The sequence below is a fragment of the Salvelinus alpinus genome, chromosome 3, assembly GCF_045679555.1.
Source record: "Salvelinus alpinus chromosome 3, SLU_Salpinus.1, whole genome shotgun sequence".
In the NCBI taxonomy this organism is placed as follows: Eukaryota; Metazoa; Chordata; class Actinopteri; order Salmoniformes; family Salmonidae; genus Salvelinus; species Salvelinus alpinus.
The window spans coordinates 69,423,879-69,449,825 of NC_092088.1; the positions used below are offsets into that span (position 1 = coordinate 69,423,879).

The 25,947-nt window shown below is 42.2% G+C and overlaps 2 protein-coding genes across 6 annotated transcripts in view; both read right to left on the reverse strand.

Moving 5' to 3' along the window:
- cep131 (centrosomal protein 131) overlaps positions 1 to 9,618 on the reverse strand; it is a 33,414-nt gene extending 23,796 nt beyond the window's left edge. For both annotated transcript variants that reach the window (XM_071393865.1, XM_071393864.1), the window contains exons 1-8: positions 9,087 to 9,618; positions 8,301 to 8,497; positions 7,957 to 8,051; positions 5,574 to 5,685; positions 5,061 to 5,194; positions 3,037 to 3,141; positions 2,624 to 2,806; positions 2,170 to 2,293 (exon numbers count right to left, since the gene is read on the reverse strand). In XM_071393865.1, the coding sequence (XP_071249966.1) occupies positions 2,170 to 2,293; positions 2,624 to 2,806; positions 3,037 to 3,141; positions 5,061 to 5,194; positions 5,574 to 5,685; positions 7,957 to 8,051; positions 8,301 to 8,486 (939 nt within the window). In that variant the 5' untranslated portion in view covers positions 8,487 to 8,497; positions 9,087 to 9,618. The remainder of the gene's footprint in view (positions 1 to 2,169; positions 2,294 to 2,623; positions 2,807 to 3,036; positions 3,142 to 5,060; positions 5,195 to 5,573; positions 5,686 to 7,956; positions 8,052 to 8,300; positions 8,498 to 9,086) is intronic.
- A 373-nt stretch (positions 9,619 to 9,991) lies between these two features.
- Positions 9,992 to 25,947, reverse strand: part of rnf213b (ring finger protein 213b) — an 85,413-nt gene continuing 69,457 nt past the window's right edge. For 3 of the 4 annotated variants that reach the window (XM_071393858.1, XM_071393857.1, XM_071393859.1), the window contains exons 46-63: positions 21,003 to 21,113; positions 20,560 to 20,790; positions 20,311 to 20,395; positions 20,173 to 20,207; positions 19,982 to 20,082; positions 19,736 to 19,886; positions 19,378 to 19,543; positions 19,100 to 19,230; positions 18,659 to 18,916; positions 18,327 to 18,459; positions 18,155 to 18,238; positions 17,616 to 17,796; positions 17,082 to 17,283; positions 16,380 to 16,457; positions 15,875 to 16,072; positions 15,540 to 15,629; positions 12,718 to 12,899; positions 9,992 to 10,582 (exon numbers count right to left, since the gene is read on the reverse strand). In XM_071393858.1, coding sequence (XP_071249959.1) covers positions 10,444 to 10,582; positions 12,718 to 12,899; positions 15,540 to 15,629; positions 15,875 to 16,072; positions 16,380 to 16,457; positions 17,082 to 17,283; positions 17,616 to 17,796; positions 18,155 to 18,238; positions 18,327 to 18,459; positions 18,659 to 18,916; positions 19,100 to 19,230; positions 19,378 to 19,543; positions 19,736 to 19,886; positions 19,982 to 20,082; positions 20,173 to 20,207; positions 20,311 to 20,395; positions 20,560 to 20,790; positions 21,003 to 21,113 — 2,556 coding nt within the window. In that variant the 3' untranslated portion in view covers positions 9,992 to 10,443. The remainder of the gene's footprint in view (positions 10,583 to 12,717; positions 12,900 to 15,539; positions 15,630 to 15,874; positions 16,073 to 16,379; positions 16,458 to 17,081; positions 17,284 to 17,615; positions 17,797 to 18,154; positions 18,239 to 18,326; positions 18,460 to 18,658; positions 18,917 to 19,099; positions 19,231 to 19,377; positions 19,544 to 19,735; positions 19,887 to 19,981; positions 20,083 to 20,172; positions 20,208 to 20,310; positions 20,396 to 20,559; positions 20,791 to 21,002; positions 21,114 to 25,947) is intronic. The other variant, XM_071393861.1, reaches the window with a different exon arrangement.

A 25,947-nucleotide genomic window follows, 5' to 3' on the forward strand; every position in this document is an offset into this window, starting at 1 on the left:
GAGGACCACCAGAGGAAAGGAAGACCCATAGATACCTCTGCTACAGAGGACGAGTTCATTAGAGTTAACTGCACCTCAGATTGCAGCCCAAATAAATGCTTCACAGGAACAAGTTTTTATTTATTTTATTTCACCTTTATTTAGCCAGGTAGGGAAGTTGAGAACAAGTTCTCATTTACAACTGCGACCTGGCCAAGAATAAAGCAAAGCAGTTCGACACATACAACAACACAGAGTTACACATAGTATAAACAAAACATACAGTCAATAATACAGTTGAAGAAAATCTATATACAGTATGTGCAAATGACGTAAGAAAAGGGAGGTAAGGCAATAAATAGGCCATGGTTGTGAAGAAATTGCAATATACCAATTAGACACTAGAGTGATTGATGTGCAGAAGATGAATGTGCAAGTAGAGATACAGGAAAGGAGCAAGATAAATAAATATCTTATCTTGCAAAGGAGCAAGATAAATAAATAAATAGAGTATGGGGATGAGGTAGTTGGATAGGCTAATTACAGATGGGCTATGTACAGGTGCAGTGATCTGTGAGCTGCTCAGACAGCTGGTGCTTAAAGCTAGTGAGGGAGGTAAGTCTCCAGCTTCAGTGATTTTTGCAATTCATTCCAGTCATTGGCAGCAGAGAACTGGAAGGAAAGGTAGCCAAAGGAGGAATTGGCTTTGGGGGTGGCTAGAGAGATATACCTGCTGGAGCTCGTGCTACGGGTGGGTGCTGCTATAGTGATCAGTGAGCTGAGATAAGGCGGGGCCTTAACTATCAGAGACTTGTAGATGACCTGAAGCCAGTGGGATTGGCGACGAGAGTGAAGCGAGGGCCAGCCAACGAGAGCGTACAGGTCGCAGTGGTGGGTAGTATATGGGGCTTTGGTGACAAAATGGATGGCACTGTGATAGACTGCATCCAAATTGTTGAGTAGAGTGTTGGGGGCTATTTTGTAAATGACATCGCTGAAGTCGAGGATCGTTAGGGTGGTCAGTTTTACGAGGGTATGTTTGGCAGCTTGAGTGAAGCATGCTTTGTTGTGAAATAAGAAGCCGATTCTAGATTTACTTTTGGATTGTAGATGCTTAATGTGAGTCTGGAAGGATAGTTTACAGTCTAACCAGACCCCTAGGTACAGTGGGGAGAACAAGTATTTGATACACTCCCGATTTTGCAGGTTTTCCTACTTACAAAGCATGTAGAGGTCTGTCATTTTTATCATAGGTACACTTCAACTGTGAGAGACGGAATCTAAAACAAAAATCCAAACAAATCACATTGTATGATTTTTAAGTAATTAATTTGCAAACACGAGCAATGGACATTAGACAGGTGGAAATCTATCCTTTGGTCTGATGAGTCCAAATTTGAGATTTTTGGTTCCAACCGCCATGTCTTTGTGAGACGCAGAGTAGGCGAACGGATGATCTCTGCAAGTGTAGTTCCCACGTGAAGCATGGAGGAGGAGGTGCGGTGGTGCTTTTCTGGCACACTTAACCAGCATTGCTACCACAGCATTCTGCAGTGATACACCATCCCATCTGGTTTGCGCTTAGTGGGACTATCATTTGTTTTTCAACAGGACAATGACCCAACACTCCTCCAGGCTGTATAAGGGCTATTTGACCAAGAAGGAGAGTGATGGAGTGCTGCATCAGATGACCTAGCCTCCACAGTCATCCGACCTCAACCCAATTGAGATGGTTTGGGATGAGTTGGACCGCAGTGTGAAGGAAAAGCAGCCAACAAGAGCTCAGCATATGTTAGAACTCCTTCCAGACTGTTGGAAAAGCATTTCAGGTGAAGCTGGTTGAGAGAATGCCAAGAGTGTGCAAAGCTGTCATCAAGGCAAAGGGTGGCTACTTTCAAGAATTTCAAATATAAAATGTATTAACACTTTTTTGGTTACTACATGATTCCATGTGTTATTTCATAGTTATTTCATACAATGAAGAATATAGTAAAAATAAAGAAAAACCCTTGAATGAGTAGGTGTGTCTAAACCTTTGACTGGTACTGTATATTATCTTATTAGGACATTCATTCTATGGACGCAGTGCTAGTGACGATGGATTCAGTGGATTAAACCACAATGGCCCAGTAGTATTGTGTGGTGGTGGTCTACTCAGCTAAACAGAGATCAGGCAGACCAGATGTTTACCTTCTTTTTGGTGGTGAGGATGCGTCTGAGGGCAGCCTGGCTGGCGTGCTGTGACTGTCTCCTGGTGTGGCGTCTATACCACCGCTGGATGGTCACCGCTGCCTGGTTCACCTGCTGGATGAACCTACAGACACAACAACAAAGAAGTCAAAGGTTAGGACTAGGAAGAGCAATATGCTCAAAAAAAATGTCACCACAAATCAATACAAGGAGCTAGAAGGACGGAGAGTGACTTAAAGCTTTGTGACCGCACCCTGCTTTTCCCCAAAATGTTTTGCACTTGCACAAACCCCATCATGGATTTAAAAGCTAAGGATTGGTGTAAGCTTTGGCTGGAGGGAATTTCCACCATTGTCAAATCCATGACAGAGAATGTGCAAGGCCACTACTAAAGAAATTTGCTAGAGAAAACATTACAACACAAGAGCATTGATTCCCAAGGTGCCTTGCTGACCTCTCGGCCTCCTCCTCGGTGACCTCTCTCCTGCGGGGCAGGCTGGGGGAGCCTCTGGGGCTGTGCTGGGCAGCATTGTTGTTAGATGTAGAGGAGGACGAGGAGAAGTTCTTCTGGGACTTGGTGGTCAGAGAGCTGCTCTCCAGGGGTCCCTCGTCATTCACTGTGGCTTTCAGGATGTTACTGAGCACACAGAAAGAGAGACATGAACATTAACTTAGTATCAATCAAATGTATTTATAAAGCCTTTTTACATCAGCAGTTGTCACCAAGTGCTTTCACATACTTCTTATCAACACAGTATCAAAACAGCACAAACCTTTGAAGTACGAATACATACAGTATATGTTTACTGTATGCTGCAAAAGACTAAATGAAAGACAATGAAATTATTTACGTTATGTTTGACTTACTTGAAGGAGGGTTTCTGGTTGGAGCTCTTGGGGGTGAGGGGTTTGTCAGAGTAGTTGTTATGCAAGATGGTTGTGACAGAGTTCCCCACAGCTCCCTTGTTGCTCCTAAAATATCCGGGGCAAAATGTCACTGCACACCCTTAGTGTCAACCCTGATTGACAAACTATCATAGCAAGTCATGGCAAAGTAGGGAGTTTTAGGATTTTGCTTCGTATGAAAATAATATTTGAGGTAGTTTCTTCATATTTTTATACAAACATACATATCTTTGCTACCACTTCACACTGTAATGAAGTTTAGGACATACTAGTTGTTTACAATTCAAACGACAGTGGTGGAAGTAAAATGTCCCTCGTGTTTCACACTGTCTTCAAAAGGTAAACATGAGGGGTCATTAAGAAATGTTATGATTTGAAACAGATATTTGGATGAAAATACACTAAATTTACTAAATATATTTCCATTTTATCTTTTAGGCATGTAAATGACAAAACTATAGCCAAAATTACAATATACGATACTTTTAGTAAAAGTAAGAATGACTTATTATCTTAGTTGTACTGGCAAACTTGATGTAAAGAAGTTCAATTTTATATAATTATGTGAATATGTCTAAATACCATATAAAATACCATAGATTTATAGGTAAAGGGGTTAATTGTAACACATTTTATAACTAACCCCCATTACAAATCTGAGTCTAATCTGAGTCTTGAGATAAAAAAAATCAAGCAATAATGAGTGTCATCACCTATACCAATCAAAACCCCTCTTCTTGTTATTTTTTTTACACTAAATACAAAACATACAGACGCACACAAACGACTACATCTCCTCTGCCCAGACCCGCATGCTCACACCCCCATCCCTAGTGCCTGCACTGTTTGCCACATGGCCTGAAACTACACCATTTTGTTTCTCTCCGTAGCCCACGTACTTGAACTATTTCAGTAATAAATCATTAGATGTATCCATTGTGTTAATGATGGCAGAATGATTGATTAACCAATCAATACATTTTTCTAGATGAGAAGACAATCATCCAACCCATCAGGTATCTCACTACCCCTACATGCCATGTCTTGAAATAAGCAAACAGACCTCTTCTTAATGATAACATTTTTATATGACTAGACAAATGAGGAATGTTTCCACAGTTCAATAATCAAGAAAGAGGCATCAAGAATATTTAAAATTGGGCCTGATTATCATTTATTTGTCAATACAATTGTATTTATGAATTTAAGGAACATCTCACTAACCAACGATTAGCACATTGAATAACAGCCTTGTAAGTTATTTCTAATTTGAGTTTAGTTTTTACTTTGTGGGTGGGTGTCACACCATACGCTCAGTGAGTCAGGAGAGGAGAGAGATGACACATGAGCTTCTCAGTCAGAGCTATCAATATTAACAAAGTACACATTATCATAATAATTCACCTCCAAGTACAAATAAGTCTCCTACTGTTGAGATGGTGTGATAAATCCTTCAACCCTCAGACATGTGATACATGTCTTCAGAAACATACCTGTCATATCCATACCAACCAACCATATAGGATAAAAAAATAAATAAATCACTAACTGAAAAAATATCGCATTGCTAAAAAATTGACTTTAGCCTTTTCATTTATTGAAATATCAATCAATGTTGCACAAGAGAGAACTCAAACAGTAAGCTATTTTGGCAATTTAATGAAATTTACTTTTGGGAAAGCTTAAAGCATGGGCTGCCTATGTATTCTAACATCTTCAAATTGCTCATCAGAATTCAGTAAGGATGAAGCCTACCGTGGCATCAGAGTTGCATGTTCTGTTAAGCTGAATTACCATAAACGTAATGTGATTTCGGGCATTCTGAGCACCACACCCTAATCAGGTTACGCAACCAATGCATATGGATCTGGGAAATTAAATTAATTGCTGCTGGTCAAATGTCCGGCGTCACATTTTCCTCACAGAAACCTTGGTGTATGCGCATGTCTGTGTGTGTGTTTGTGTGTGTGCATGAGGCGACCCACCTGTTGTTAGCGGTGAAGTTGGCAGCCAGGGCTACCCCGGTCTCTCTCCTCTTCGGGCCACTGGTGATGGGGGAGTCCACGCTGCCCGTGGAGCGAGAGCTGGTGGGTATAGGGAATGCTCTTGGCTGGTCATCCTGAAACGGGAAAGGAAATGCACAAGTCAGGATTCTGTGATCAATAACCATTGGATAAAAGTGTAGCAGGAAACCTAGGCTATAACGCAATACTGAGTTAGAGGATATAAACTGTCCACTATAACCTCTGCAGCAGGCTATGTAATAGAGGTTACTGTATAGTACTTTGTGACACTGAGAAATGTTGTTGTAAAAAGGGATTTATAATTGATTGATCTGAGAAGATAGAGGACAGTAAAGGATAATGAGACAAAATCTGATTTGATTGTGAGACAGTAGATTACAGTGGGACAGATGATATTAGAGGACAGTGGGACCATAGGTGAGAGTGGGACAGTAGAGGACAGAGTCGGACAGTGAGAGGGGATAGATTAAGTACCAGGATGTTCCAGGTGGTACGGTCCGGGGAGGCCTTACTGAGGCTGGCCAGCTTCCTGCGTCCGTCTGAGCTGCTGTCAAACAACGCCAGGAAGTCTTCTGTCTGGTCCTCACTGGACACACACACACGCGCATTAATCAATATTATAAAATGGAACATAGGTCTATGTGTTGTATAATATTTACATTATAGCGTGTTTGTGTGCAAACCCATTCTAATCAAACGGTGGGATAATTTAATAATTTCAAATTCCATAAATTAAGCAAACCAGACAGCACCATTCTCTGGAGGCGAAGGTCGAGTGATCCGCCAAACCTTCTTAACACCCGTCTGCTTAACCAGGAAGCCAACCGCACCAATGTGCCCACCACAAGGAGTAGCTAGAGCGCGATGAGCCAAGCGCGCATGTGTGAGCGTACGGGAGTCTGCGCGAGCGTACGGGAGTCTGCGCGAGCGTACGGGAGTCTGCGCGAGCGTACGGGAGTCTGCGCGAGCGTACGGGAGTCTGCGCGAGCGTACGGGAGTCTGCGCGAGCGTACGGGAGTCTGCGCGAGCGTACGGGAGTCTGCGCGAGCGTACGGGAGTCTGCGCGCGTGTGTGTGTGAGCGTACGGGAGTCTGCGCGTGTGTGTGTGTGAGCGTACGGGAGTCTGCGCGTGTGTGTGTGTGTGTGTGTGAGCGTACGGGAGTCTGCGCGTGTGTGTGTGTGAGCGTACGGGAGTCTGCGCGCGTGTGTGTGTGAGCGTACGGGAGTCTGCGCGCGTGTGTGTGTGAGCGTACGGGAGTCTGCGCGCGTGTGTGTGTGAGCGTACGGGAGTCTGCGCGCGTGTGTGTGTGAGCGTACGGGAGTCTGCGCGCGTGTGTGTGTGAGCGTACGGGAGTCTGCGCGCGTGTGTGTGTGAGCGTACGGGAGTCTGCGCGCGTGTGTGTGTGAGCGTACGGGAGTCTGCGCGCGTGTGTGTGTGAGCGTACGGGAGTCTGCGCGCGTGTGTGTGTGAGCGTACGGGAGTCTGCGCGCGTGTGTGTGTGAGCGTACGGGAGTCTGCGCGCGTGTGTGTGAGTGTACGGGAGTCTGCGCGCGTGTGTGTGTGAGTGTACGGGAGTCTGCGCACGTGTGTGTGTGAGTGTACGGGAGTCTGCGCACGTGTGTGTGTGAGTGTACGGGAGTCTGCGCACGTGTGTGAGTGTACGGGAGTCTGCGCACGTGTGTGAGTGTACGGGAGTCTGCGCACGTGTGTGAGTGTACGGGAGTCTGCGCACGTGTGTGTATGTTGGTAAGGGGCAAACTGGCCCAATTTATAAAAATCTGAACACCACCGATTAAAGTAGCTGCACATTCCTCTACGCTTCCCTTTACAAGCTGCTGATGTCTGAAGAGAGGCAACCCAATGACAGCTTTGAAAGACTTAGGGAGAGTCAGTCGGGGGCCGGAGAGGAGGGGCAGCCTATTAGATTGTCCTTAATTTAAGCCCTGTACCCTAACAGCATCCCAGAAGGCAGTGGGTGGTGGTGGTGGGGGGGTGGCGGACTAGCGGCAGCTGCCTGACTATAGAATCTCTGCATGCTGTGCTGCACACACTTCTCCTTTCTCTGGTTCCTTACTGTGGGGTAACCCGACCCCATGGCCCTCCCCCTCCAACTCCTGACAAAGCAGCTCTAGCTAGGACTCTGCTCCCCTACAACAGCCCCGGGTCCTGGGTCTCCAATTATAATACAGGCAGCCACTATGACACAATGCCCATTGTACAGTCCTTTAAAGAATGGTTAGGGATGCCAGCTGTTGCTCAGCGAGGAGAGACTAAGAGAGACTTAAAGAGTCAGCCGACCAGCCTCCCTCCCTCCATTCAAGCCGATGGAGCTCTAGCCACCATCCTCCACTTAACTCACACATACTGCTCTTCCAACCGCTAAATCAAATTCCACATATCGTCACAAAAACATACTGTGTGCGCTAACATGTTCCATCCAGACAAACACATCTGGTAGGATATGGGCTGACATGTTTATTTCAGACTTAAACTAGGTTAAACAGCTAAAAGGGAACCTTTTAAATACTCTAATTCACATAAAATGTTAATCACTTTCCAGAATAATTACACAACGATTATTTGTTGGACAAATCAAAATCTTTAGACAGTGAGCGCCCAGCCTGAAGCATCTCCGACTGAATAATAATGTCATACATGCTGCAGCACATATACAGTACCAAGTCAACGAAACGAAAACAATGTCAATATGGGGTCAACTGGGCTGGCTGTATAGAGACAATGTAGGAAAAAGTAGTGATGTGTGGCTCAGTTCGTTAGCTAGCAATGCTAAGATTGTGGGTTCAATTCCTGGAGGGATCACACATACATATACTAAATATTTAAGGTCTAGGATACCTTAGGCTGATGTTGGCTTGCTGGTTGACCTGTGTAGTACTGTTGGACCTTCTCAGGTTCTTGATAGAACGGGAGCTGCCAAATCCAGCATCACCCTACAGACAAGAATGCCGACAGAGGTAAATTAAATACAAGACATCCTAGTTACCTGTTGTTGCTTAAAACAATGTCATGTCAGCACACACTCATATCGCAAACATGAGTATCTTTGTTCCACACAAGGTTTGAAGTTTGGATGATATCTCAGCTCTAACACCGCTTTAACATATTAACACAGTAATAGCCTGACTGTCACAAACATGGCTAACTTGCATCCATGCATACTGCTTGCTGGTTTCACTCACCAGTGTGTTGCGTTTGCCCCTGCCCTCGCTGGCTACAGAGACAGACACAGAGCGGGAGAAGACTTTCCCTGGAGAGGCAGAGCTGGGCCGGCGGGACACCGAGAGCTGGGAGCCTGACAGAGACAGGTCCAGGGCATCCCCTGTTCCTCCGGCCTGGATGGACGACGGGCTACGGGTAGTGTGCATCCTGACAAGGCCTGTTAGAGGGAGAGAGGAAGAGTCATGATACACATGGACACTCAAAAAGGGACACACACACACCTATTGTGAAAGAACTGATTGGTGCGGTTTGATCCAAGTTAAGAGGAGCAGATGCAGTCAACCACTTCCTCTTCAGCTGTTAGTTGCCCTAGGCAACATAGTCACAACTGTAGCACTCAGATAACAGTAATACTTGAATTGAATTCACACCTAAACCACATTCACTCCATTCCCAATTAAATATATTTCAATGTTTTAGACTTCTTCCTAGGCAGATAACCATGATGGTCCATCTGCATTGTATGTCGTTCACTTGGGATTGACAAAATGTGACACTTTGCCTCAAGATCTATCTAGCTTGCTGTCCTGCTTAACATTAGTGGAACAGTGTAACATGATTTCAGATAGCTATCATATCGTTGGCTACAATGTTTCGATGGAATCAGTGTGTAGGATATAGGTACTGTACATTGTCAAGGTTGGTTGTGGGAAGTGAGGGGGGAATACAGGTGATAAGGAGAACCAAAGATAACAATGTAAATGTTAAAACCAAAAATAATCGTTAAGTCGGCCATGCAAACTTACCTTGCTTGTGTTGTTATCGCAAATGACTCCAAAGCCAAATGGTGACGTTTCAGTGAGAATAGCTACAGTATGTCTTGGTGGCACTGATTTATTAAATCAACACACGTTAACAGTAGCTACCTAAAAGCCAAAAGCTAACGTTAACTATAAGCCTAGAGCCTGTCAAGTGGGTCTGCTAGAAGCTAGTTTGAACAAGTGGTTGATGCCTAAAATGAGTATTTATGTGCAGCCTAACCTTCTGTGTGTGGCGCACTAGGCTGGCTGGCTAGCTAGCTTAAGTTAGCTTGCTCTCATCTTTCTACACATAATAAGCGAAATGCAACATGTTGGCTACGAAGCGATCAAGCGAAATAACTTAAATAAATCCAATATAGTAGCTAGCTAGCTAAACTAGCTACAAACTGTCCGATACGATAGCCCTTCGTTACCACAGCTCCGTAGAAATATTCCGTGAACTTGCTCCATCAAAGCAAAGAATGCCTGACAATAATATCCCGCAACATCTTCTCTGTGGCAACCAGAAAACACAAGAACTCATCCTACTGAGAACTGTGATTGGCGGTAAAAACACAACGTCCTGGAAATCCAGAGGATCTGATAGGTGGAGTGGAGATGTCGGTTAGCAGTGCAGTGGCTAGCTGGGCGTGCCCCAAACGAACTGTTTGGTTGACTTTGCAAGAGGGGGGTGTGACACCCACCACCTGCCCCCTACCCAGCCCCAGTTGTCACGATATAACATTTTAACAAATCAGAAAGCGAAAAATAAGCTTTAAATCAGTTTAGTTTAATTCATGGGAGCACTAACCAACGCACGTTTCAACACGGTTTATGGTAACTTGAACATTTGTTTCATTTATATATATCTTTTCAAGTAGAACATATGAAAACAAGTAAAATAGACAATATAATGTTACTCGCTGTAATAGAACATCTTTATTTTGGTGGACCAACAACGCATAGAAACATACAGGCTACTAGAAACCCCTTTTTACTGCTGGGTAAAGGTTGGATGGGTGTTAACTAGTACAGGGTCTTTAGAGATAATGGACAATATTCACACACAAGACTGTGGGAATAATTGCCTATATGAAGTTAGCCGAGGAACTAGAGATAGCCTAATATGTAATCATTAGGAAGGAAATAATCATAATTACATTTGACATTTTAGTAATTTGTCAGACTCTCTTATTCAGCACGACTTACAGGAGCAATTAAGTTAAAGTGCCTTGCTCAAGCGCACATAATTGGTCCTTGTTCGGATTCAAACTTTATATTTGCTGAATAATCAAACTCTGTTAAGATACTTTCATTGGCCACAATGTAAAAATAAACAACCATCAAAACCAGCATCCTCTTCTTATCTCTTTCTAAACTCTACAGCCATTCTCCACATATCTGCCCCTTTGTCCAGAGTGATGTCCTCTGGTAGGGAGTCAAGCCCAGGCATGGGTGGGAGTCTCTTCTTATCCAGATGGTTGTCTAGAGTAGACCTGATGCTGTGGACGGACACACACACACACACACACACACACACACACACACACACCAGAAACAGCCATGAAGGAGAGGAGGAAGAGAGGAGGCAACAGTTAGCATTGCAACCCCATTGTCCTCACCACACGCTGCATTCCTATTCAGTCCCTAGCCCCAGCTGCTGGTTTAGTAAGGGGGCAGGGGTGACCTGTGCCGGCTGAGTGTATATCACTTAAGTCCCTTTCCACTGACAGATGGGCGCCGGTAAGCATCACACCCCGGAGCCTTCTGGCCCCTCCTGGCCCCTAGGATTCAAAAGGGCCCGCCTCATGTCCCTGTGGGATCTCTCTCTGTGTGTCTCTCAGTGTTTGCTCCTGCTTTATTGGGATTGAAAGTGTCCATATAAACGGATTGACAGATTCCTCTAGGCTAAAAACATCAAAGTGTGGCCAGGGGTAGGGACAGGGTGGTAATCACTGAAAATACAAGGGGAACACGTTCTTTGTTGCTATATTTTTTAAGATCAGGAAAATGTATAATCAACATCAAAGTCCTGTCAAAAGGTGGGTAATGATGTTAATGACAGCAGTGCTAATCAAATAATTAAAATGCTTTGTAAATAATGTGTTTTACACATTTGTGCGACATTTTCCCCCACCAATCCTTCATTCAGCCACAAATGGTTAGCCTCTTGAAGCTAGGGGGCAGTATTTTATGTTTGGAAAAATAACGTTCCCAAAGTAAACGGCCTATTTCTCAGGCCCAGATGCTAGAATATGCATATAATACTTGGCAGATTAGGATAGAAAACACTCTAACGTTTCCAAAACTGTCAAAAAATTGTCTGTGAGTATAACAGAACTGATTTTGCAGGTGAAAACCTGAGGAAATCCAACCAGGAAGTGCCTCTTATTTTGAGAAATCCCTGTTCCATTGCCTGCCTTTCTTCCATTTAAAGGGATATCAACCAGATTCCTTTTCCTATGGCTTCCACAGGGTGTGAAGAGTCTTTAGACCTAGTTTCAAGCTTTTATTCTGAAAAATGAGCGAGATTTATCACATCGCTTCAGTGGACTGCCAGATGTCCTTCGATTAGTTCATGCGTGCGACGACAGTGGTAGCTCAACATTTTCTTTCTCTCTTGTATTGAATAGTTTACCGTCCGGTTGAAATATTATCGATTATTTATGTTAAAAACAACATGACGATTGATTATAAAAACGTTTGACATGTTTCTACGAACTTTACGGATACTATTTGGAATTTTCGTCTGCCCGTCATGACCTGCACGAGCCTGTGGATTACTCAACAAAACGCGCCAACCAAATGGAGGTTTTTGGATAGAAAAATAATCTTTATCGAACAAAATGAAAATGTATTGTGTAACTGGGAGTCTCGTGAGTGCAAACATCCGAAGATCATTAAAGGTAAGCAATTCATTTTATTGCTTTTCTGACTTTCGTGTCCAAGCTACTTTGCTACTAGCTGTTTGTAATGTTTTGTCTACTGATCGATTTCCTCACACAAACGCTTGGATTGCTTTCGCTGTAAAGCATATTTTCAAAATCTGACACGACAGGTGGATTAACAACAAGCTAAGCTGTGTTTTGGTATATTGCACTTGTGATTTCACGAAATTAAATATTTTTAGTAATTTAATTTGAATTTGGCGCTCTGAAATTCAGCGGATGTTGACGAAAATGATCCCGCTAAAGGGATCTGTGCGCCAAGATTAATGACCATATAAGATTTGTTTAGTCAGTTACTGTTAACTACCATAAGAGGTTTGTTTAGTCAGTTACTGTTAATGACCATATAAGATTTGTTTAGTCAGTTACTGTTAATGACCATAAAAGATTTGTTTAGTCAGTTACTGTTAACTACCATAAGAGGTTTGTTTAGTCAGTTACTGTTAATTACATAAGAGGTTTGTTTTGTGAGTTACTGTTCATGACAATAAAAAATGGTGAGATCTGGATTTCCAATGTGTTGACGACAATAGCAGAAAGCAGCCAAAACGGCCCTTAGCCCCACTGTGACCTAGGTAGTCTACAGCACACACATCTCTCAGTGTTAACCATCTTTCCCACTAGCTCTGCTCTGTATAATAATGTATTAAAAAAATGCAAAAAATATATAATACAAAATGGGCCCTTACTCCCAGTGTGGTAGATAAGCCTCGTCTGAAAAAGCCTGAGTGTTGGTCTTCAGGAGGAGGATTTCATGCAGCTCCAGGGAGAGTATGTCAATGTCTGTCCCACTGAAGAAGACCCTCAGCTCTCTCCTCTCCTCCTCGGATAACTTCTGCTGGAACTCTGATGGCAGCCTCTGGAACGGGTCCTGCAAACACATGACATCCATATGCAGCAAGCACAAGATAAATCACAGTGATATAAGTGATATAATTAGGAATAGAAAAACAGATCCTAGATCTGATTACATTTCTGACTCACATCATCAGAAGAGGAGAACAAGACTAGCTTTTCATTAAATCAAATTATGAATCAAATCAAACTGTATTTGTCACAAACGCCGAATACAACAGGTGTAAACCTGACAGTGAAATGCTAACTTAGAAGCTCTTTCTCAACAATGCAGAGTTAAATAAGAAAAGCTAATTAATGAGAAATGAAATGCACATGAATTAAGCTACAGTATCTACAAGGAGGACCAGCTGAGATTCAAACAAGCATCTTTCCCACTAGCTCTGAGTGTTAGAAAAGCGCTATATAAATCCCATGTATTATTATAATAAACAGAAAATCACTTTTTTTTTTTTATCAACATTTGTTTTTGATTCAACGCCTGCCATGTCCAATGTCACTCGTTGCCTGGATTTACAGCTCAGATGGAGGCTGACAGCCTGCATGTGGTACCTGAGGTCAACCAGTGGTGGTTAACAGATGTCAAGGGTCAGGTGGGTGAAAGGGTTGACAAACTACCAAATGTGGTCACAGAGGGGGAGTTTCACTTCACTGACAGAATTTGTATTGTTGGTTTGGTCTTTAAAAGTGATTTGGGCTCGGTCTATCCACAGATTCATTGATATGAAAAGATCAGTAGGGATAATTTAATCTCACTTATTGTTATGATTAGAACTGGTATATCTAACTAACTGCCTGACTGTTTTACTCTCCACAGTGTAAAACAATAACTCTGGTTGTTAACACCAACACTGGGGGTTATTTTACACCACTGAGTGTTAATTTCACTCACAGAACTACTGAATCAACACTAGAAATGTAACACTGAAAAATCGATGCTGGCCAATTTGATGTGTACTGCATACAGTGGGGCAACAAAGTATTTAGTCAGCCACCAATTGTGCAAGTTCTCCCACTTAAAAAGATGAGAGAGGCCTGTAATTTTCATCATAGGTACACTTCAACTATGACAGACAAAATGAGAAAAAAAAATCCAGAAAATCACATTGTAGGATTTTTAATGAATTTATTTGCAAATTATGGTGGAAAATAAGTATTTGGTCAATAACAAAAGTTTAACTCAATACTTTGTTATATACCCTTTGTTGGCAATGACAGAGGTCAAACTTTTTCTGTAAGTCTTCACAAGGTTTTCACACACTGTTGCTGGTATTTTGGCCCATTCCTCCATGCAGATCTCCTCTAGAGCAGTGATGTTTTGGGGCTGTTCCTGGGCAACACGGACTTTCAACTCCCTCCAAAGATTTTCTATGGGGTTGAGATCTGGAGACTGGCTAGACCACTCCAGGACCTTGAAATGCTTCTTACGAAGCCACTCCTTCGTTGCCCGGGCGGTGTGTTTGGGATCATTGTCATGCTGAAAGACCCAGCCACGTTTCATCTTCAATGCCCTTGCTGATGGAAGGAGGTTTTCACTCAAAATCTCACAATACATGGCCCAATTCATTCTTTCCTTTACACGGATCAGTCGTCCTGGTCCCTTTGCAGAAAAACATCCCCAAAGCATGATGTTTCCACCCCCATGCTTCACAGTAGGTATGGTGTTCTTTGGATGCAACTCAGCATTCTTTGTCCTCCAAACACGACGAGTTGAGTTTTTACCAAAAAGTTCTATTTTGGTTTCATCTGACCACATGACATTCTCCCAATCTTCTTCTGGATCATCCAAATGCTCTCTAGCAAACTTCAGACGGGCCTGGACATGTACTGGCTTAAGCAGGGGGACACGTCTGGCACTGCAGGATTTGAGTCCCTGGCGGCGTAGTGTGTTACTGATGGTAGGCTTTGTTACTTTTTTCCCAGCTCTCTGCAGGTCATTCACTAGGTCCCCCCGTGTGGTTCTGGGATTTTTGCTCACCGTTCTTGTGATCATTTTGACCCCACGGGGTGAGATCTTGCGTGGAGCCCCAGATCGAGGGAGATTATCAGTGGTCTTGTATGTCTTCCATTTCCTAATAATTGCTCCCACAGTTGATTTCTTCAAACCAAGCTGCTTACCTATTGCAGATTCAGTCTTCCCAGCCTGGTGCAGGTCTACAATTTTGTTTCTGGTGTCCTTTGACAGCTCTTTGGTCTTGGCCATAGTGGAGTTTGGAGTGTGACTATTTGAGGTTGTGGACAGGTGTCTTTTATACTGATAACAAGTTCAAACAGGTGCCATTAATACAGGTAACGAGTGGAGGACAGAGGAACCTCTTAAAGAAGAAGTTACAGGTCTGTGAGAGCCAGAAATCTTGCTTGTTTGTAGGTGACCAAATACTTATTTTCCACCATAATTTGCAAATAAATTCATTAAAAATCCTACAATGTGATTTTCTGGATTTTCTTTCCTCATTTTGTCTGTCATAGTTGAAGTGTACCTATGATGAAAATTACAGGCCTCTCTCATCTTTTTAAGTGGGAGAACTTGCACAATTGGTGGCTGACTAAATACTTTTTTGCCCCACTGTATGTTAACTCACCTGTGGAGAAACAAGTATAGGCTATATGTTAACTCACCCGTGGAGATACAGGTATGAGCTATATATTAACTCACCTGTCCTCTGCTCAGCATCAGCTCAGACTTCCAGCAGGTAAGGAGCTGCCAGGTGAATGTGCTGTGTTCCAGTCTGCTCTCTCCAAGGACCTGGGACAGAGATATGTGAGAGGGGTACAGTCAAAAGGGCCAAAGCAGGGGGACCTCTGTAATAGAGTGGTCTCTCTATAACATATATTTTACATATAGTAGTATATTTGTGCCTTAGGAATGAGAGTCATGAGGAGAGCACATGCATAATCTACCCGGACAAAAATAGATACAAGGAATAAACATGAATTACTGCATCTCTGGGCATTAGGTGGAGACATTGCTGGAGTTAAGAGTTACTCTACCTTGGCTACACTGCTAGAGATATGTGGGCCCATCTTGAGCGACTCAGTAAGGTAGGACAAGAGTGGTGCTTGGGGCACTCCGCTAGTCTTCCCCAGGAACCGCAGGCCAATCTCCACCGCAAACACAGCGTCACACACATCAGTGTATGAACACAGTCCTGTCCTCATAGCACAGCTAACGGAGCCCTTCAGCGACTCCTGACAGACAGGACAACAGATGGAATGACAGACAGAGAGACAGACAGACAGAACAACTGTAAGCAGAGAGCTGGGCACAGTGACGCATAGCTGGGGAGACTACCTCCCAGCCCAGTGAATGGAAACAGAGTGGGGTATGGTGGGTTTAGGAATTTGACCTTGAAACAAAATGGCCCTTTCAAATTCCACTGGGGAAAACTCCTGTGTGCGTACATACTTGGTTGGTATTGAATCCATGGCGGCTGGGCATGACTTCAATGCTTAAAAAAAAAGGATAGTCTTAAACTGAGCGCAAACGTATGTTTACCTGAGGTATCTTAGCCCTGACTTCATCAAGGACTACTGAGAAGTCTTGCTGATGTCTGTTCAAGTACCTTGAGGTGTCCTGCAAATACATGCCTGGTTAGTATACCTGCTACTGGAAATGTATATGATTAAAAAAATATATATCATTTATTTTCCTACTAGCATTGCCTTTGCTGATAACGACTTTACCGAGGAAAACTACTTACTATGACTGTTATACAGTATGTGGTTGTCTTACCTAGCTATCTTAAAGATGCAGTCCTGGATCTTAAGCACAACAAGTTCATAACATTTTGTACGAATTGGATTCGTAACATATCATAGGATCTGCTAAATGACTTAAATGATTTGCACAAAAAAATATATATATGTTTGCAGCACGTAACATATCATACGAAATGGATGATGTAGTACACAATTGAATGACGTGGTAGTACACAAAAAACATGGACCCGTTTTGGCTCGTGAGCACCCCTTTCAAAACTACCGGCTGAAATTATACAACAGTTCTTGAGCATCACTTTAAGACGAACGCACAAAGTAACTGTAAGTCGCACTAGATAAGAGCGTCTGCTAAATTACTAAAATGTCAATGGAAAATGAAATATATATATATATACTAACGGAGAACAATGGCAAAATATGGACGTTTCTTAGGCACAATAATTGTATCAATATGATATCTCAAAGTTCTGTTTCTTACGGCTTGGATGCTTGGTTTCCCAGCTAGGAAGCGGCGGGCCAGTTGTGCCTGGATGTCCATCAGGTTGTAGCAGCTGTCTGTCTCCCTGTGTGTCCTCAGGGTGTAATGACAGTGGGATAACACCAGGGGGAGCAGCTCCCTCTCAGGGTGGCACAGGGTCAACTGTGTCTCTGACACCCCCTCCAAAGGAACACTGTAGGCACTGCAGGGGTGTAAGTAAAACATCTCACAGTTAAGATTCAGGGCCCGGTCTAGGATCAGTTTCAGAGTAGGAGTGCTGGTCTAGGATCAGTTTAGACTTTTAAATCATAATGAATGGGATGGGGAACCACTGCCAATATTCATAAAGTGCCTCAGAGTAGGAGTGCTGATGTTAATCATAATGATTTAAATGGAGAAACTCATCCTAGATCAGCTCCTACTCAGTCTGAGAAAATTTTTGTATACAGAGTCTTCAAAGCCTATCAAAATCGCAAAGTCCATATATTAGCCAATCAAATGATCAAAAGTAGAGGTTTGGTAGGTGTGACTAACCTGTTGTCATGGTGACTGAGTCTCCTAACCTCTCTGACCAAGCTGTTGTGAGTCTCTAACAGGAATTTGACCAGAATCTGGAGGCAGGACCCTGGACCGTGACGACAGGGTGACAGGAACTCCCCAGAGCTCTCCATGGTCAGCTCCTTCTCACAAACCTGTGGTGTCACACCTAAATCTGCTGCTCAAAACACATGCGATACACACACATCAAGACACAGAGTTAGATGGGGCGGCAGGTAGTGGTTAAAGCGTTGGACTAGTAACCGAAAGGTTGCAAGTTTGAATCCCCGAGCTGACAAGGTAAAAAAATCTGTTGTTCTGGCCCCGAACAAGGCAGTTAACCCACTGTTCCTAGGCCGTCATTGAAAATAAGAATTTGTTCTTAATTAACTGACTTGCCTAGTTAAATAAAGGTAAAATTAAAAAAAGATACAGACAGGACTATTTTATCCGACAAGATTCCCCATACACTGTGCAAATGGACACAAAACAGTGGTTAGTATATAGTGGGGAATAAATGTGCTTTCTGTACATACCATTGTTGGCCACGTCCATCCTAAGGCAGTTCCACACATTCATGAAGACCTTCATTCTCCCAAGCAGCACTTTCTTCTGGTACCCTACAATGGTATAGTTTGGTGACAGTCAAACCACTCATTGATTGAGTGGTTGATTGATCGATCAACCTGAATAATAACTCCCACATACCTGTTGGTATGTGCTGCAACACCTGGGCAATACTCTGACTGGTCATCTCAGCTGTCAGGGGAAACATTCTGGACAAGTCCGCCTGTAAGGCAGCCAGCTCTGGTAGATGGTGGAGCTGTCTCACACACAGCACCTACAGTGGACAAATACATACAGACAAACATGTCTTTAAGCACACGGACAAGTATGGAAACTCTCCCATAACATACTCCATTCTCTATAAACAGGTAATAATGTGGATAACATAATGTCACATGATGAAGGTCAATATAATGGAATGGAGTGATTTCTTCTTTTGAATCCCATTCTTGATCAGTTTTATTTCCAGTTACCTTCTTTAGGAAGAGTTTGAGGAGGGGTACGGTGTTGCGTCCCTGCTCCTGGTCCACTCTCTGAGAGAAGTGCTCCACGGTGAGGGTTTCAGACAGACTCCAGAAGGAGGAGTGGTGTGTGGGGCAGTCTGAGTGGGAGGGCAGCAGGGGCAGCATGGGTCGGGGGTCCGCATAGAGTAGTCTCATCAGTGGGCTTCCACCCAGCCTGTCATCTGCACTGATACTGAACTGAGCTTCAGACAGTTTCCTCCTTAGATGCTGGAGATCAAATGGGTGGGTTAATAGGTACAATAAAAATATTGGACGTAGTTTAGTGTCCCAAATCAGTATAGTCCTTCACCAGGAAGGATGACTGTGTTATTAATGTCCTTATGTACGTACCCTGCAAACCTTCAAATAAAGTGTTACCAGAAGCCTAAACTAATCCCAGTTGGACCATACCTGGATTATTGGGTTGATAACTGCATCACAGACCAGTTTCTCCCACTGTTCCCGTCCACGTCGAGAGGACAGGTCAGGTCTTGTGTGGCGATAACCTGGTTCAGCTGAAGTCACAAACTCACTCAAATACTCTGAGGTGCAACCATTACATGGAAATATTTTAGACATTTCTTTGTAAGAATTGTGGGGAACATTATATTTATATTTTTTATATAATATTTGTAAAACTATTTGTAGAAACGATTTATTAAAACAAAATGGAAGAAAAGTGTAATAACCTGCAGTGAACTCCAGACAGGCTTGGAGAACCAGATGAATTATAACAGCCGTGTTGTCCATGTTCTGATCCAGTGTCCGACCCAGCACCTCCATGTCCTTCTCAAGGTGGCTCCACATGAACCCCAGGACATCTCGGACACCAGGGTGGATCATCTGACTGACTGCCTGCACAGACAAAGAAACATTATTTTTATCACACAGTTAACTTAACCAACATAATGGCTTTATGCCCATTTCAACAGTTGATAATTCCTTGAGATATTGTCCAGACGTTATCAATGTACTTCCGAGCACAGGTTTCTTGTGATGCCTATTCCAACTACTTGATGTTAGCTTGAGATATTGGTCGGGCCTTACCTGGTAGTTTTTGATGGTCCCTTGCAGCATGGCCAGGTGGTTGAGCAGTCGAAGGATACTGGACTGGGCTGGTGACATCTGTCTCTCTGGGGCCTCAGCCCTACGAAAAGCCTCTCCCAAAATGTGACCCGTCCTGGTCTGATCCCCCACACTAAATTTACACACAGAGGTCAAAGGTCAATGTGGCATTAACTCATGAACTAGATTTCTCAGTTGTATATTGGGAGAGACGGTTAAGCAAAGGACCTTTGTTGAGCAGCAGTAAATCCATCAACTGGGTTATGACCAACACCACCAACTGGAACACCGCAGTCAAGGCATTTGGATTTTGCCACTGGTTTCCCGCACTAAGATAAAGAAGAAGAACAGAGTCAAATTTATAGGAAGAAACTGCTAAATGAGATACCTACAAAAAAAAACAAGAAAATATCTCTCACCTCTCCAACAAAACACGCATGACCGTTGGCACAAACTGCAATCAAAATAGTCAAATGATTAAGTACTACTGCATATCAACAAGCGATGATGATGTCAAAAGCAATACCACGAGAATACATTTGCAAGCAAATACTCACAGTACATCTTGATTTTGTCCTCTTTAGTCATCCACTGGCGAGCCTCACTAGTGTGATCATCTGGCATGGTGGGCAAATAGGAGCCCTGTGGGACAACTGGTTATTAGCCTCAATGATCTTATTACAGTATCAACCCCAGCCACTATCCCACTTGTAGAGATATCCCTTACCCCTTCATCACAAGTGCCAAGGGGGTAAGGGCTGGGGGTTAATTTGGGATTCTGTGTATCAGAGAAAAGAGTGCCTCACCGTCATATTTTGAGGCTGGGAAGCTATCTGGTGGAGTGGAGCCAGCAGTGTAGTCCCACTGACGAGCACAGCGTATGCATGGACCAGGAGCTCCAAAAGGAGGCGTCGTTGAGGTGGGACAATCTGGGAGATCTGGAGTCCACCTATCTGATTGGATAACAGCGCTGTGCAGAGCTCTCTGAATTCACCTGGTAGGCTGTGCTTCAGGAAGTCATCCAGTTTCCTTGTCTCCTGTAAGGAGAAGGCAGGGGAAAAAATACATTTCATACCACATGAGTTTATAACAATAAGGGACAGTTTCCCAGACACAGATTGACCTTAGTCCTGGACTAATAAGCGCGTTAGATGAAGAATCTCCATTTAGAATGCTTTTTAGTCCAGGACTAGGCTTAATCTGTGTCCAGGAAACTGCCTAGAGTTTACTATAAATTGAGAATGGTCACCTGTGGAGTGGGGTGAATTTTGGAATCAGGTGATGCGAAACGACAGGTGACCTGTCTGAACAAAGCCAGGACTAGGAGCACTTGGGCTGAAGCTCTGGAGCAGCTCAGATTCTATAAAAGAAACAGAGACAGAACACAGTCAGTCAGTGATTATATTGAATGCACCAGAGCAGATAATGTTTTTAGGGGGTGGATCAGCTTTAATATTGCGGGAAGATTGTTGCTTCCATCAATGTAATTGTCTGCATCATTTCCAATTCCCCATATATTTTTGGGGGTAAATATATACAGTTGAAGTCGGAAGTTTACATACACTTAGGTTGGAGTCATTAAAACTTGTTTTTCAACCACTCCACAAATTTGTTGTTAACAAACTATAGTTTTGGCAAGTCGGTTAGGACATCTACTTTGTGCATGACAAGTCCTTTTTCCAAAAATTGTTTACAGACAGATTATTTAACTTATAATTCACTGTATCACAATTCCAGTGGATCAGAAGTTTACATACACGAAGTTCACCGTGCAATTAAACAGCTTGGAAAATTCCAGAAAATGTAATGGCTTTAGAAGCTTCTGATAGGATAATTGACATCATTTGAGTCAACTGGAGGTGCACCTGTGGATGTATTTCAAGGTCTACCTTCAAACTCAGTGCCTCTTTGCTTGACACCATGGGAAAATCTAAAGAAATCAGCCAAGACCTCAGAAAAAAGGCCGCTCAGCAAGGAAGAAGCCATTGCTCCAAAACCACCAGAAAAAAAGCCAGACTACGGTTTGCAACTGCACATGGGGACAAAGATTGTACCTTTTGGAGAAATGTCCTCTGGTCTGACTGATGAAACAAAAATAGAACTGTTTGGCGATAATGTTCATCGTTATGTTTGGAGGAAAAAGGGGGAGGCTTGCAAGCCAAAGAACACCCTCCCAACCGTGAAGCACAGGGGTGGCAGCATCATGTTGTGGGGGTGCTTTACTGCAGGAGGGACTGGTGCACTTCACAAAATAGATGGCATCATGAGGAAGCAAAATTATGTGGATATATTGAAGCAGCATCTCAAGACATTCAGGAAGTTAAAGCTTGGTCGCAAATGGGTCTTCCAAATGGACAATGACCCCAAGTATACTTCCAAAATTGTGGCAAAATGGCTTAAGGACAACAAAGTCAAGGTATTGGAGTGGCCATCACAAAGCCCTGACCTCAAGCCTATAGAACATTTGTGGGCAGAACTGAAAAAGCGTGTGCGAGCAAGGAGGCCTACAAACCTGACACAGTTACACCAGCTCTGTCAGGAGGAATGGGCCAAAATTCACCCAACTTATTGTGGGAAGCTTGTGGAAAGCTAGTCGAAACGTTTGACCTAAGTTAAACAATTTAAAGGCAATAATACCAAAGCTGAAGTAAATTATTCTCTCTACTATTATTCTGACATTTCACATTCTGAAAATAAAGTGGTGATACTAACTGACCTAAGACAGAGAATCTTTACTCAGATTAAATGTCAGGAATTGTAAAAAACTGAGTTTAAATATATTTGGCTAAGGTGTACATAAACTTCCAACTTCAACTGTATATCCATATACATACATACATAATGTACATACCCATACATATACATATGCATACACACATATATACATACATACATACATACATACATACATACATACATACATACATACATACATATATAAGCCCTGTCTTTCAGAGATATTTCATAAAAATCCAAATAACTTCACAGATCTTCATTGTAAAGGGTTTAAACACTGTTTCCCATTCTTGTTCAATGAACCATAAACATTTATGGTCTTTAATGCAGGGCCGACAGACAAGTTACTTACTTTTTCCCCCTTCTACTTGCCTCTTCCATTTTTGTGGTCATGCTGCAATTAGTTGGTTGTAATTTTGGGTAGAGAAGACATTTCCATATGTCTGTGTTAGCTGCATGTGTAACATAACTCAACGAGTCATATTTATGATGTCATTTACAAAAATTATAAAAATAAAATAAATTTTTGTAATAAATTTTTTTATTTAAATTTTCTCAAAAAATACGTTTAAAAAAAAAATTTAATTGTACATTTTTTTTATTATCAATAAGTGTATTTGAGTTTAACCACAATATTAACACCTTAAAGGTTTCAATTGCATCAAGAAGTCCCTCTGTAATTTGGCCTTCATATGAGTCTTTCTGTACAGATGTTAATTTGACATTATTAATAGGAAAAAATTCCATACAAATAGCTCCGGTTAGTGGGGATGAAATGAAAACATATTCTTAAAGTACTTTACTTCCTAATTCAAAATATAATTTGGTGAATCAGATTTATAATTATTATTATTATTTATTATTATTGTATTATTTGTTCTATCTTTTCAGGTGGATTAAACGGACATTGCAACCAACTTTCTAAGGCTTGTTTAAAAAAGACGATATTTTGGAGATGATTTCGTTTTCAAACAACCGAAAGTGAGCAGTTGTAATCTGAATAAAGGGAAAAAGGCCATACTTGAACATGGAGTGAGACATTCCTACCAATTCACTAGAGAACCATTTTGGATTTAAACATAACTTTGTATGACTGATGCCTTTAGTGAGAGGTCTAATGCTTTCATATTTAATCATTTCTGCCCTCCGATTCATATTCTTTATTTAAATAGGCCCTTTTAATTTTGCCCTGAATATTTTTTGTTCATATAATTTTAAAAAACAGGTCACTTGGTGTAGGCAAAACCATAAGCAAATATGTAAACTGTGATATGACTAAAGAGTTAATCAGGGTGATTTTTCCACAAATAGCCAGGTATTTTCCTTTCCATGGTAGCAAGATCTTATCTATTGTTGCTAACTTTCTATAAACATGTATTGGAGTGAGATCATTTCTTTCTTTCGGGATTTGTATACTGAGTATGTCCACATCCCCGTCAGACCATTTTATTGGTAAACTACATGGTAATGTAAAAGTTACAACATTTTGTGATCCAATACGCAATATCATATCATAATTTGGTTTTAATCCAGAGAGGTTAGCAAAAGTATCTAGATCATCTATGAGGCTGTGGAGGGATTCTAATTGTGGTTTTAAAAGAAAACATGAATCATCAGCGTACAATGACACCTTTGTTTTTAAGCCACGGATTTCTAATCCCTTAATATTATTGTTGGATCTAATTTTAACAGCTAACATTTCGATTGCAATAATAAATAGATATGCCAATAGTGGACAACCTTGTTTTACTCCTCTTGATAGTTTAAGACTTTCTGAGATATAGCCATTATTTACTATTTTACACCTAGGGTTACTATACATAACTTTAACCCATTTTATAAGAGATTCTCCAAAATTGAAATATTCTAGGCATTTATATATAAACTCCAGTTGTACTTTATCAAAAGCTTTTTCGAAATCAGCTATGAAAACCAAGCCTGGTATCCCCGATATTTCATAGTATTCTATTGTTTCCAGTACTTGTCTTATATTATCTCTAACGCATTGTCCATGTAAAAAACCTGTCTGATTAGGATTAATAATATCTGACAATACCTTTTTAATTTTATGCACCACGCATTTAGCTAGAATTTTTGCGTCACAACACTGAAGTGTAAGAGACCTCCAATTTTTTAAATGGACTGGATCTTTATATATACCACTTGGATCCTGTTTCAATAATAATGAAATCAGACCTTGTTGCGTGTCTGATAATCTATCATTTATATAGGTGGTTAAAACATGCTAATAATGGTCCTCTGAGTATATAAAAAAAAGGTTGGTATACTTCCACTGGTATGCCATCCTGCCCTGGAGTTTTCCCAGCCTTAAAGGCTTCAAATGCATCAAGAAGTTCCTCCTCTGTAATTTGGCCTTCATATGAGTCTTTCTGTACAGATGTTAATTTGACATTATTAATAGGAAAAAATTCCATACAATTAGCTCCGGTTAGTGGGGATGAAATGAAAACATATTCTTAAAGTACTTTACTTCCTAATTAAAAATATAATTTGGTGAATCATGCGTGACTCCATCATTTGTGACAAGTTCCGATAAAAAACAATTGGTAGCATTTCTATGTTGAAGATTGAAAAATAATTTGGTGTATTTTCCCCCATATTCCATCCAGTTCGCTTAATTTTTAAAATACACTGCTCAAAAAAATAAAGGGAACACTTAAACAACACAATGTAACTCCAAGTCAATCACACTTCTGTGAAATCAAACTGTCCACTTAGGAAGCAACACTGATTGACAATACATTTCACATGCTGTTGTGCAAATGGAATAGACAAAAGGTGGAAATTATAGGCAATTAGCAAGACACCCCCAATAAAGGAGTGGTTCTGCAGGTGGTGACCACAGACCACTTCTCAGTTCCTATGCTTCCTGGCTGATGTTTTGGTCACTTTTGAATGCTGGCGGTGCTTTCACTCTAGTGGTAGCATGAGACGGAGTCTACAACCCACACAAGTGGCTCAGGTAGTGCAGCTCATCCAGGAAACCCACACAAGTGGCTCAGGTAGTGCAGCTCATCCAGGATGGCACATCAATGCGAGCTGTGGCAAGAAGGTTTGCTGTGTCTGTCAGCGTAGTGTCCAGAGCATGGAGGCGCTACCAGGAGACAGGCCAGTACATCAGGAGACGTGGAGGAGGCCGTAGGAGGGCAACAACCCAGCAGCAGGACCGCTACCTCTGCCTTTGTGCAAGGAGGAGCAGGTGGAGCACTGCCAGAGCCCTGAAAAATGACCTCCAGCAGGCCACAAATGTGCATGTGTCTGCTCAAACGGTCAGAAACAGACTCCATGAGGGTGGTATGAGGGCCCGACGTCTACAGGTGGGGGTTGTGCTTACAGCCCAACACCGTGCAGGACGTTTGGCATTTGCCCGAGAACACCAAGATTGGCAAATTCGCCACTGGCGCCCTGTGCTCTTCACAGATGAAAGCAGGTTCACA